Source organism: Sinocyclocheilus grahami, unplaced genomic scaffold (assembly GCF_001515645.1).
Source record: "Sinocyclocheilus grahami isolate Dianchi unplaced genomic scaffold, SAMN03320097.WGS_v1.1 scaffold383.1, whole genome shotgun sequence".
NCBI lineage: Eukaryota > Metazoa > Chordata > Actinopteri > Cypriniformes > Cyprinidae > Sinocyclocheilus > Sinocyclocheilus grahami.
In genome coordinates this window covers 105,035-117,345 of record NW_015505562.1, presented here as the reverse complement: position 1 = coordinate 117,345, position 12,311 = coordinate 105,035, and the positions used below count along the sequence as shown (strand labels likewise).

Sequence of the window (12,311 nt, the reverse complement as noted above, 5' to 3'; positions counted from 1 at the left end):
CGGGGGGGGGGGGGGGGGGGGGGGGGGATACTTCTCAGAGTAGGTTTATTTGTCTGTAATATAAACACCTTAACAGTCACCCCCCATTTTGGAACACAGATGTGAAAGTGCACCATCCAAACTAAAATTGTTATGAATTCATGAACGCTTTGTAATACAGACCTAAGGTTGGTCTCTTTTCAGTAGATTATTGCAGATGCAAATGTCCTATACTATTTTTTTATTTTATATAAAATAAATATTTTACAAAATATTTGTAATCCATAATTTTTACATTTAAAGCCATATGTCTAATAAGTTGTCTTCCAAATTTGAAGCGGATATCAAAAAAAAAAAAAAAGAGGTTCCTATGAAATTTTTAGGCATTATACCAACCATTGCCTGGGTGGCACCCAAATTCGTGCAGCACAATTTATGGAGGACTGTTTCCTGATCCTGGGAGAGTAACGTTAAGACAAAAATGCCGGCAGTTCTGACTCACATAAGTATGTTTTCATTTAAAGGATTTGCCACTGATGATTCAAACGCGAGTTTTGAGCAGTGTAGAGTAGCACTTGTTTGTCATTTCTCCGATCACAAATGCAGACAGAGTTTTATGTTTACGTGATGCGATGCAATGCAACGTGTAAAAAGACAGTATAAGTCATTATAATCAGTAATTATGTCCCCACTGGATGCAACAAATGCCTCGTTTATAATGGGTTTTAATGTTTTTGTCTCGTCGCTCCGTGCACGGCATCACAGTATGGTGAGGGGCGTAACATTTCCGTCACACTCTTGAGGTATTCGGCCAATCACAACGCACTGGATAGCTGGCCAATCAGAGCACACCTCGCTTTTCAGACCGATGAGCTTTGTAAAAATCGACGTGTTTCAGAAAGGCGGGGCGTAGAGGAGAAACAATAATGTACAGTATGTGGAAAATAATGTTTTTTTTTTTTTTTTTTTTACTTTAAACCGCATAAACATTTCATTACACCAAATAATGTTCTTTTTAGCAGCATATCATATGACCCCTTTAATGCAAATTTCTCAATATTACAAAATGCCACCAAATATGGAATCTTGAGACTCAGGCCTTTCCAATTATATGTATTTTGTCAAGATCATAAAATATTTTGATTGTAAAATACCATAATAGATTTTGTAATATCACTTGAGGACCACTAAGGGCGAGGAGACCGCTAAAAGATTTTAAAGTGCCATTCCATGGTAACGCAATGTCTGATTTCAAAATTGTTTTCACAGGTTTAGTTTTGAGATTTTAAGTGATGATATCGGATTTATAAATGATATCTAATTTATGATGATTACATATGAAATGGCATTAAATACTATAGAATTCTACATTTATGAAAATTAGCCGTCTACCTCTAATATAGTTTATTTTTTTTTTACAAAAAAATTTTTTTTTTTAAATTGTGTGCGCCTTTTACCCAAAAGCTATAAAAAAAAACAAAAAAAAAACAATCTAATTTAATTTTAGAATGAAGTACATAAACAGTGGATAAAACTGGCACGTGAGTAATCTCCGTGGTGGGGGGGGGGGGGGGGGGGGGACTTTTGACTTGAGCCCCTTTAGCTGCTGGGATGGAGCCTTGACAAATAGCCCCAGTCTGCCCATTAAAAGTTAAGCTGATATTTTTATTCTTTCTCCTTGTTCTTGAAGCCGATCAACTGTGTTCTTTTTTGACAGATGCAGCAGAAAGAAAGTTACATTCTCAGCGAGTTCAACAGGCTAACAGGCAGCCACCTCGAGCCACTCACAAAGAGATGCACACTGGACATGTGACGTTACACACTGGACCGCTTCTTGAAAGAAACTCTTGGGCCGTAAATAAGGGAGAAAAGCACATTTGCTACCGAGTAGTTCTGAATCTTGAATTAAAACCAATGAAACACTGTTGATTTTTTTCTAAATACATTTTATTTAAAATGTGTTTAAGGAAGTCAAAGACTGAATACTAAGCAATTAAGTAGAGCTTATACCACTGTTTCAGAGAACACCATACACACAATGTCCAAACAAATCCCACTCTTCCATGAACCTACTCGGATGATCAGAACAGAAAACATGAATGAAGTAGTTACCGAAGACATGAAAATGAGAACGGCAGTACAGTACAAATCAGACAGTGAACAAGATCTCAAATAAATAATAACAGCTGACTTCATGTGAAGCACTCATCAGATGCTTCCTATATTCAGTAAACGTTTTTAATTTGACGTCTTTCTGAAGACACATTCTACACAATGGCTGTGCAACTTCACATTGTAAAGCTCCATATAGAAGGAAAACAAAATTGTTTTACTAGGTCTGTAGGTGTGGAGAGGCATAAAGATTCTTGAAGGGAGATCTTTTAAAAAAAAGACAAGCTACATCAATACCACTGAGCTCGTTAGATTAACGTTTATAAAATAAGAATAAAACAACCAACAGTCATCAGTAAAGACTTGAATATAAATCAGTACTATTCCAAGTCTCTCTTCATCGCTATAGGTCATATAAAAGCCGACTGGCAAAAGCAAATATTGCACCACATTTTCAGCTGCATATCAAACAAGACAGACAGCCCTTATTCCCTATTCCACCCAAACATATACAAGAATACATTTTTATATGCAATAGATTGAAAAGGAAATCTAAAATTTGCAGAGGGGAAAGGGGAAAAAAATATTTCTTAATGCACAAGTTTACCAGAGTGTCTTTTCATCAAGGCAAACAAAATATTGAAACAAAAGAAAGAAGAAAAAAATTATAATAAGAGCAACTTCAACTCAAAATGCTTTCTATATTTATTTTCTTTGCGTTTCCCCATAAACATTTGTACCTAAGAGTTTCTAGAACATTTACCCATCTAACTGCAAGTCTACATTTGACACGGCAACAGTATTTCACAGGGAGCAATGGGAAAAGTGAAAGAAATAGAAAAGGAAAAGTGCCCAAAGTAGGTGCATGTGTGTGTGGACGGTCTTCAGCAGTACTGATGAAGGGTGTTGCGTTTACCCCTGGCTCAGCTGTTCATCAGCAGAAGGATCCACCCGGATGGGATGTTAGAAGCGTGCGAGAGCATTTATAGCGGCTGCAGCACTGTGCGACCGGCATCACTGTTCCCTCCTGCCTTCTCCAGCTCAGACAGCTCCTCAAACACATCTCTGAACACAAAAACGTCTCATCAGATCACAACAATAGCAGTGGGTCTCATTCACTAATTTGCATGAATTTCTTGTATTTATACTTACTTGTGCATGTAGAAAAAGATGTATCCGCTCCGGTCACGATCTCTCTGAACTGTGGACTCCTGTGTGCGGGAGACGTCCAGATCATTGTATGTGAGCCAGGACTGTTTCCTCATGTCATAAACATCACTAATGTAATGCCCTATAGGAGGAAAGAGACAAACAGCAGCTGATAAAACGTACTGTACTTGGTCCACAATGCAAAAACAACAGCTAAAAGACGCCAGTACCTGATGATGAACTGCTGCCGATGTGACTGACCACACTGATGAGTCTGAAGGAGTTCGGAAGCTCTCCAGTCTGTGTAACAAAACATTACACGATCATTCAAACCATGCCCTGAAAACTGGCACTTCTCAAACCGCACCGAGGGTCTCGGACTCACCTCAGCGTTCTTCTTGAGCTCTTCAACTTCAGCCTCACTGTACTCCATATCCAGGCCATCCTCATTCCCAGAGTCGTCATCAGAGCACAGCAGCTCTGGCAAAGAGTTATTAAACTCTACAACAACACAAACAGCCACGTTAACAAAAATGTTCACATAAACCAAGATAATGTGACACAGAACACAATGTTCTGGGTGTGTCATTCTGACCTTGCAGGCTGAGCTCAGTGGCTCTCTTCAGATCGTCATCTTCCCTCATCTCTCTCGCCTCCTGTGCAATTAATATTGCAGATATACAGATAATATTCACAGTCATTATCATCATCATCAGTTAAGCTGTGCTGACGTCAAGGATGAACAACACTGGAAAAGTACAGCTGCCAAGAAGATTGTGCTAAAAGACCTACATTCTCAATAATATGCCCAAGCCACTTGTGAACTCAATCAAAATAGACCCCCCAAAAAATCTTGAATAGAATGAAGCCTTTTTTTTTGGCAAAGTAAAACTTAAGATTCTCTCTTTTAAGTCTTTTTGTTGTTGTTGTATGTTTTACTTCAGATATTTTGATTTTAGATTTATCAAGATTTTAAAACTGTCCTTAAAATGTTTTATATTCAAAACACACCACAATTATGTTACATTGATTGTGTGGTGAAATATGACCTGGATATGTTATTAAGTTTCAGTGAGATTCAACCCCACCCCCCAGGATTTTTTTTTAGTTCAATTATAATTCTTAACCAAATTATGCAACGTATAATGATCTCTACGTTTGTCTGTGTTTCAGTTTATCAGCAAATAAACACACAAATGCAAACTGAGGGAGAATTTAAACCAATTAGACAATACGTTAGGTAAAAATCAAGGTCCACAATACAAGTATTACGATGATTACAATTTGATTAAATTCATAAAATATAGAATTTACAACTAGATTCCTTACATGTTCCTGTAGGCTCTGTGCGAGGGCCTGCTGCAGCTCCTGTTCCTCTCGCTCCTGATCTAAACTGTACTGCTGCACCCAGTCCAGCTCACCCTGCACACCTTCAGGCGTCTGGTTCTCCTTATTCTCATCCATGGTCAGATCTAGAGACTCCAGGGCATCTAGACACAAACCAAACAATGAACAAACACAACTCTATAGACACTGTAGGCCGGGAATATAAACATGAAGTCTAGTTAACACTCTAGTTACCTGCAGGCTGTTTCTCTCCATCTAGAAGCTCTAAATGATGAGTCAGGTCCTGCCCGTCTACATCTCCAAACCCTGTGTCTGGGCTGCTGGTTGGCTCGTCATCAGGGCATCCAGACAAACTAGTGTCGTGCCGACTCATCTCCAGCACAGCTGCTAGCAAAAAAAAGACAAGCTACATCAATACCACTGAGCTCGTTAGATTAACGTTTATAAAATAAGAATAAAACAACCAACAGTCATCAGTAAAGACTTGAATATAAATCAGTACTATTCCAAGTCTCTCTTCATCGCTATAGGTCATATAAAAGCCGACTGGCAAAAGCAAATATTGCACCACATTTTCAGCTGCATATCAAACAAGACAGACAGCCCTTATTCCCTATTCCACCCAAACATATACAAGAATACATTTTTATATGCAATAGATTGAAAAGGAAATCTAAAATTTGCAGAGGGGAAAGGGGAAAAAAAATATTTCTTAATGCACAAGTTTACCAGAGTGTCTTTTCATCAAGGCAAACAAAATATTGAAACAAAAGAAAGAAGAAAAAAATTATAATAAGAGCAACTTCAACTCAAAATGCTTTCTATATTTATTTTCTTTGCGTTTCCCCATAAACATTTGTACCTAAGAGTTTCTAGAACATTTACCCATCTAACTGCAAGTCTACATTTGACACGGCAACAGTATTTCACAGGGAGCAATGGGAAAAGTGAAAGAAATAGAAAAGGAAAAGTGCCCAAAGTAGGTGCATGTGTGTGTGGACGGTCTTCAGCAGTACTGATGAAGGGTGTTGCGTTTACCCCTGGCTCAGCTGTTCATCAGCAGAAGGATCCACCCGGATGGGATGTTAGAAGCGTGCGAGAGCATTTATAGCGGCTGCAGCACTGTGCGACCGGCATCACTGTTCCCTCCTGCCTTCTCCAGCTCAGACAGCTCCTCAAACACATCTCTGAACACAAAAACGTCTCATCAGATCACAACAATAGCAGTGGGTCTCATTCACTAATTTGCATGAATTTCTTGTATTTATACTTACTTGTGCATGTAGAAAAAGATGTATCCGCTCCGGTCACGATCTCTCTGAACTGTGGACTCCTGTGTGCGGGAGACGTCCAGATCATTGTATGTGAGCCAGGACTGTTTCCTCATGTCATAAACATCACTAATGTAATGCCCTATAGGAGGAAAGAGACAAACAGCAGCTGATAAAACGTACTGTACTTGGTCCACAATGCAAAAACAACAGCTAAAAGACGCCAGTACCTGATGATGAACTGCTGCCGATGTGACTGACCACACTGATGAGTCTGAAGGAGTTCGGAAGCTCTCCAGTCTGTGTAACAAAACATTACACGATCATTCAAACCATGCCCTGAAAACTGGCACTTCTCAAACCGCACCGAGGGTCTCGGACTCACCTCAGCGTTCTTCTTGAGCTCTTCAACTTCAGCCTCACTGTACTCCATATCCAGGCCATCCTCATTCCCAGAGTCGTCATCAGAGCACAGCAGCTCTGGCAAAGAGTTATTAAACTCTACAACAACACAAACAGCCACGTTAACAAAAATGTTCACATAAACCAAGATAATGTGACACAGAACACAATGTTCTGGGTGTGTCATTCTGACCTTGCAGGCTGAGCTCAGTGGCTCTCTTCAGATCGTCATCTTCCCTCATCTCTCTCGCCTCCTGTGCAATTAATATTGCAGATATACAGATAATATTCACAGTCATTATCATCATCATCAGTTAAGCTGTGCTGACGTCAAGGATGAACAACACTGGAAAAGTACAGCTGCCAAGAAGATTGTGCTAAAAGACCTACATTCTCAATAATATGCCCAAGCCACTTGTGAACTCAATCAAAATAGACCCCCCAAAAAATCTTGAATAGAATGAAGCCTTTTTTTTTGGCAAAGTAAAACTTAAGATTCTCTCTTTTAAGTTTTTTTGTTGTTGTTGTTGTTGTTGTATGTTTTACTTCAGATATTTTGATTTTAGATTTATCAATATTTTAAAACTGTCCTTAAAATGTTTTATATTCAAAACACACCACAATTATGTTACTTTGATTGTGTGGTGAAATATGACCTGGATATGTTATTAAGTTTCAGTGAGATTCAACCCCACCCCCCAGGATTTTTTTTTAGTTCAATTATAATTCTTAACCAAATTATGCAACGTATAATGATCTCTACGTTTGTCTGTGTTTCAGTTTATCAGCAAATAAACACACAAATGCAAACTGAGGGAGAATTTAAACCAATTAGACAATACGTTAGGTAAAAATCAAGGTCCACAATACAAGTATTACGATGATTACAATTTGATTAAATTCATAAAATATAGAATTTACAACTAGATTCCTTACATGTTCCTGTAGGCTCTGTGCGAGGGCCTGCTGCAGCTCCTGTTCCTCTCGCTCCTGATCTAAACTGTACTGCTGCACCCAGTCCAGCTCACCCTGCACACCTTCAGGCGTCTGGTTCTCCTTATTCTCATCCATGGTCAGATCTAGAGACTCCAGGGCATCTAGACACAAACCAAACAATGAACAAACACAACTCTATAGACACTGTAGGCCGGGAATATAAACATGAAGTCTAGTTAACACTCTAGTTACCTGCAGGCTGTTTCTCTCCATCTAGAAGCTCTAAATGATGAGTCAGGTCCTGCCCGTCTGCATCTCCAAACCCTGTGTCTGGGCTGCTGGTTGGCTCGTCATCAGGGCATCCAGACAAACTAGTGTCGTGCCGACTCATCTCCAGCACAGCTGCTAGCATCTCATCATCGTTGATTGCATTAAACTCTGAGTGCTCGACCTGTGCATTGTGCTGCACCCGAGAACAAAAGGGAGGTTAGATGTGAGGTGCAAACTAGTCATACGTTTCCTTCAAAAGTTTGGGGTCACTACATTTTTCTTTCCCTGTGAAGGGAATTCATCCTTTTAAGAAAGGACAAATTAAATTCATCAAATGTAACCATAAAGAACAATTTAAGTGTAATTTTTCAAATAATCAATGCTTATGAAATTTCTATTCAAAGAATCCTGAAGAAAACATAGCCCAAAAATATTAAGTTGCACAACTATTTAACAAGTTTGAGCACTAAATCAGCATATTAGAATGATGCTGAAAATTCAGCTTTGGGTTTTAATATATATTCAAATAAATAAGTTGTTTTAAATTGTAGTAATTTCTCAAAATTGTTCTGTTTTTGACTATTTTTGATCAAATACACACAGCCTTGGTGACCATAGGAGACGTAGGAGACCCAAAATTGAACGGTAGTGCAAATATTTGTTAAAATCCTGCCATTTAAAACAGAGATCTATAATTAAGATCTATAATTTGTCAAATGTTTAAGTTAGAAATTCTAGGATGTCTGTTCAACACCTTACACATAATCTACACTGTTTACAACTGCCAGTGTTATTTTAGTATTATATATGCGATTACATTTTTTATATTTTAAATTAATTTAAAATCCATTTTAAGTTTATATATTTAGTCAGTTATTGTCTGCTTATTATTCACTTTAAATATTACTTTTTAAATGTAGTTCATTTTATTTTAGTTCTTCAACTTAAATTAGAAATGTTGCCTAACAGAAATAAGTTCAAGCTTCATCTAATATTTATATTTTATTTCAATTAACACAAATGTTTTAGTTTGTGTTTAAGATAGTAACCCTGCTTGTGACATGACACCTTTGTAGCTTGCTGTAACCAAATGTAGAGTGTTTGATTTGATCCACAAATGCCATGTGGACAGATTCAAACAATCCATTAAAAAGACACAGCTATTCTTCTCACCTCTTCCGTCCTGTCATCTTCTGAATGATGTTTGCGACCAACTTTTCTGACGAGCTCCTCCTCACTATCCGAGTCACACAACATGCTGCCCGAGCTCTCTGGCTTTTGAGAACCTTTCCTGTAAACCATCAATTTAAAACCCATTAGTATGAATCAAGACTAAATACTCTCAGCATGCACATCAGAGGGCTGCTCTCACCGTAGTGTTGAAGAGTTGACCGACTGTGACATCTTCAGCGTCCTGGAGCTGAAATGAAATCAGCCATTAGTGAGCGAGTATGAAGGGTGCTACGCTAAATGATAGCAAGTGCAAGAGTGAGTCTTACATGGCGGTCTGTGCGCTCCAGCTGAGGCTGAGAGGGGGGCGTGTGGCGTCTGTGCAGTGTGAGAGCAACGTGAGATATTTGGGGATCAGGACTTGTTGGCCCAGCTTGCTGTTCAAAGACAGCTGACTGTTATAGCTGTAGCGTTTAAGGTGTAGAATCAGCACTCTGCAGAGAGGGAGTCATTTAAAGGTTTTGAATTGACCACAAATGAATCTACACAACAACCTAATGCGTGTCTGTTCATCCCAACCTGGGAAGCCTGCTAAATTTGTGAGAGACGGTTGCTGCTTTTCCACTGCATTTTTCACAGGAATACTCAATCTCCTCCATCTATAAACACAAAGCCAACAGGTAATGAAAAGTGAAGTACCATATTGTAAAATGGTTTCATTTGGGTAATAAGTATCGTCACTGATTGAAAGTCATAAAAATAATTTGCGGTTTTATTCAGCCAGGCAAGATTTTAGCAACTCAATCGTGACAAAAAAGGGTTGGTCACAAATGTTCAGCACAAAAATCTGATTTGGTTTTTGCACAGGGTTTGTCTGTTCAGATCAATGTGTAAAAAATATTTGCATATTTGAATATATGCCATACAGGTTGAACGAGAAAAAAAAAAAATCAGTCTTTGAGGAAAAAGTAGTGAAGCACTCCACTGTCAGTGACAAAAACAAGTCAAACAGTATCTTTATGTTTTCAAACAGCCATTCAGATTTTTGTATTTGTTATTGACCATGCAAATATTCGTGTTGATCCGAAACAAATGCATTAATAGCCATTTATCAAATTAAAATGTTTATCACTGAACATTAATTTTGGTGTGAACGGGACTTTGTTTTCGATCATTCACATTTTACAGCTGGTATGATGTAGTGTCGTACCCTGAAAAAGAGATCTAGAGAGTCCTGTATGGATCTCAGAGAGAGTGTTTTTTTCCTGCGCGGCAGGTCGATGGACAGGTCATTGAACTGCTCGCGCTTCGTCACCACCTCTCCACAGCTGTTCACCAGAGCAAGAGAGGACTGGGTCAGTATGTCAGGCAGCATGTGTCGTCTCGTGACTTTTAATAATATGTCCTGTAATAACTACATGGCCTCTTTTATTCACCTTTTACATGTTATGGTGTGCTGCACTTCAAACTCCATGTTGACTGTAACCGGACAGGTGTAAATGCGTGAGGTGTCCACCTCCTCTGCTAACCGAGCGCTCTGTGGCTCCTCCCAGGCCGAGGGCTCGTTCTTCCAGCTTTTGTTGATCTTCTCCACATCCTCCTTCAGCTGGTCCAGACACTGGCTCAGGAACTCATGGGCATCCTGGGCACAAACAGCTGATCGGCACTTGCATCATGTGAACAATGTGTCAAGAAGGCTTATTCACACCAAGAACAACAACAACAACTGTAAAGATAATTATAACTATATTAGCATCCATACTAACGGACAATACAATTGTTTACTATGCAGTTCTGTCATGTCAATTTAAATCCTCAAGCTCTTTGAAGTCAGATTCTTATTGGCTGTCAGTGTTTTTGTCGTTCAGCAGCTGAAATAAAGTGCTCTGAATGTGATTATTAAAATGTTAGCGTTATCATTGGTGTGAACGGGCTTCAAGTCCGATGCATCTGCATTAGAAATAAAGAGGTCACATGTCTTACATTCTGCATGTAACCAGAGAAACGCTCAGCTGTTGAGGAAATAGCGTTCTTCACTCGCCGCAAAAGATCTTTCTTCACTTCTGGAGGGGAAATGTCTTTCTTAGCCAGCAGATGAGCAAAGCGCCTTCATATGGAAACAAAAACAAAACATCAACAGGCTTGTGTCTTGATAATCATTACGTTTCAAATTTCTAACAAATGTTTAGAATAGTCCAAAAAGTACCTAATTTCAAGGGAAAACAACACAGCGTGACCATACCTCAGAAGCGCATTGACGGGGACCCTCTTCCATGGTATGCCCTGCTTTAACAGGTCATTCGAAAAGGAGGGCAGGCTGAAAAGTGACTGGAGTATGGCGTTCATGTAACAGGTGTTCCCAAGATTGGAGAATCTAATAGACAATCAAGTAAGAGGCATGCGATAAGCCATGGACAAAAAATGTCATTCAATATGACAAAATAATACTAGCAATAATACTGACTGTACTGTACTAGGGATGCAACGATTATAGATTTTGTTGGTACGATTATTGTCTGAGGAATAATCACGGTTTTACGATTATTATGCATTTATTCATTTCCCAACATTACTAATGTATAAAAATCACATGAACACTCTTTAGATATTAAAGTGTTATTTATTGCTGGCTTTTGAAAATAACACCGTAACCAACAATACAGCACAAACTAATAATAAACAAAAGACAAACAAAAATCCATCTCTCCCATTGGAATTAAAAAAGGTGACCTCTGCTCTGTAAACATCCATGACAGTATTTCTCTTTTGAAAATAACAAATGGAAATGGATCACAAAAGTATTTAATGTTTTCAGTGTGTACATTCTTTAAATTTCTTTTGGACCTGGGGTAGAGAATTTGGAAACATGGTGAAAAAAAAATCTTGTTGGTTTTTACTTATGAATAATACTACACCAGGGATAGTAAATAAAGTTAATGAAGTAGCCTATTATTAATATACGACTAATATTAACTTTATTTGTCCCACAGGGGAAACTGTTACTAATAATGGAAATATACTGAAATATTATTGTAATCAACTGTCATCCATACGTATTCATTTTAATAATCTTTATAATAATTCATATGATTTTACATGTGGCCTGAGAAAATCATGTCTATTATTTTGGTTTGTGAGATCGGAGATCGCGCTGCACATGTGTACAAACATTCAGGAGGACACAAACTTCTTGAGAATGCTGCCCCGTGATTTTTATTAATAAAATAGATTAAACAGCCTACTGGAGAGACGCACAGACGCAGGTAGGCTAATTCACACAGGCAACTGTCACCTCTCTCTCTCTCTCATGATTAATTCAAGTAGCTAAATGTTATAATTCATTAATTCAAATAAATGTGATCTTACCGCACTATTTCATCTCTCTCTGATCTGAAGCGGGCAGAATGAGGAGCTAACGAGCTGTAGCTTCGCGTCAGGTGGTTCTTACCGTTCAGTGTACAGCAAGCCGTGCATTATCCTCTATGCATTCGCTCTTTAGCAGCAGTTTTTTACAGCAATATTTAAACGACACCCTGGTCACTCTTGGTGTAGCCAAAATGGTCCCATACTATCGACAAGCATTTCTCTGGTGGAAATAAAGCTTCTCTGTTTGGTCCCTCTGTCACAGTTCATCTAATGCATGTAGTAGCCTCCGTGCCTCTGATAAGCACGTCA

General features: G+C 38.6%; 2 protein-coding genes across 2 annotated transcripts in view; one reads left to right on the top strand and one right to left on the bottom strand.

The window, feature by feature from the left end:
- LOC107549915 (ybeY metalloendoribonuclease) overlaps nucleotides 1-2,361 on the top strand; it is a 3,671-nt gene extending 1,310 nt beyond the window's left edge. Inside the window, exon 4 of the mRNA XM_016231101.1 lies at nucleotides 1,697-2,361. Within this exon, the coding sequence (XP_016086587.1) occupies nucleotides 1,697-1,792 (96 nt within the window). The 3' untranslated portion in view covers nucleotides 1,793-2,361. The remainder of the gene's footprint in view (nucleotides 1-1,696) is intronic.
- Nucleotides 2,362-4,984: 2,623 nt separating this feature from the next.
- The window catches only part of LOC107549892 (ubiquitin carboxyl-terminal hydrolase 37-like), a 13,187-nt gene continuing 5,860 nt past the window's right edge, over nucleotides 4,985-12,311 (bottom strand). The window contains exons 6-20 of the mRNA XM_016231078.1: nucleotides 10,879-11,010; nucleotides 10,620-10,743; nucleotides 10,073-10,278; nucleotides 9,847-9,964; nucleotides 9,216-9,295; nucleotides 8,966-9,130; nucleotides 8,839-8,886; nucleotides 8,640-8,757; nucleotides 7,449-7,659; nucleotides 7,197-7,357; nucleotides 6,454-6,514; nucleotides 6,244-6,359; nucleotides 6,089-6,158; nucleotides 5,862-6,000; nucleotides 4,985-5,774 (exon numbers count right to left, since the gene is read on the bottom strand). Of these exons, the coding sequence (XP_016086564.1) occupies nucleotides 5,693-5,774; nucleotides 5,862-6,000; nucleotides 6,089-6,158; nucleotides 6,244-6,359; nucleotides 6,454-6,514; nucleotides 7,197-7,357; nucleotides 7,449-7,659; nucleotides 8,640-8,757; nucleotides 8,839-8,886; nucleotides 8,966-9,130; nucleotides 9,216-9,295; nucleotides 9,847-9,964; nucleotides 10,073-10,278; nucleotides 10,620-10,743; nucleotides 10,879-11,010 (1,831 nt within the window). The 3' untranslated portion in view covers nucleotides 4,985-5,692. The remainder of the gene's footprint in view (nucleotides 5,775-5,861; nucleotides 6,001-6,088; nucleotides 6,159-6,243; nucleotides 6,360-6,453; nucleotides 6,515-7,196; nucleotides 7,358-7,448; nucleotides 7,660-8,639; nucleotides 8,758-8,838; nucleotides 8,887-8,965; nucleotides 9,131-9,215; nucleotides 9,296-9,846; nucleotides 9,965-10,072; nucleotides 10,279-10,619; nucleotides 10,744-10,878; nucleotides 11,011-12,311) is intronic.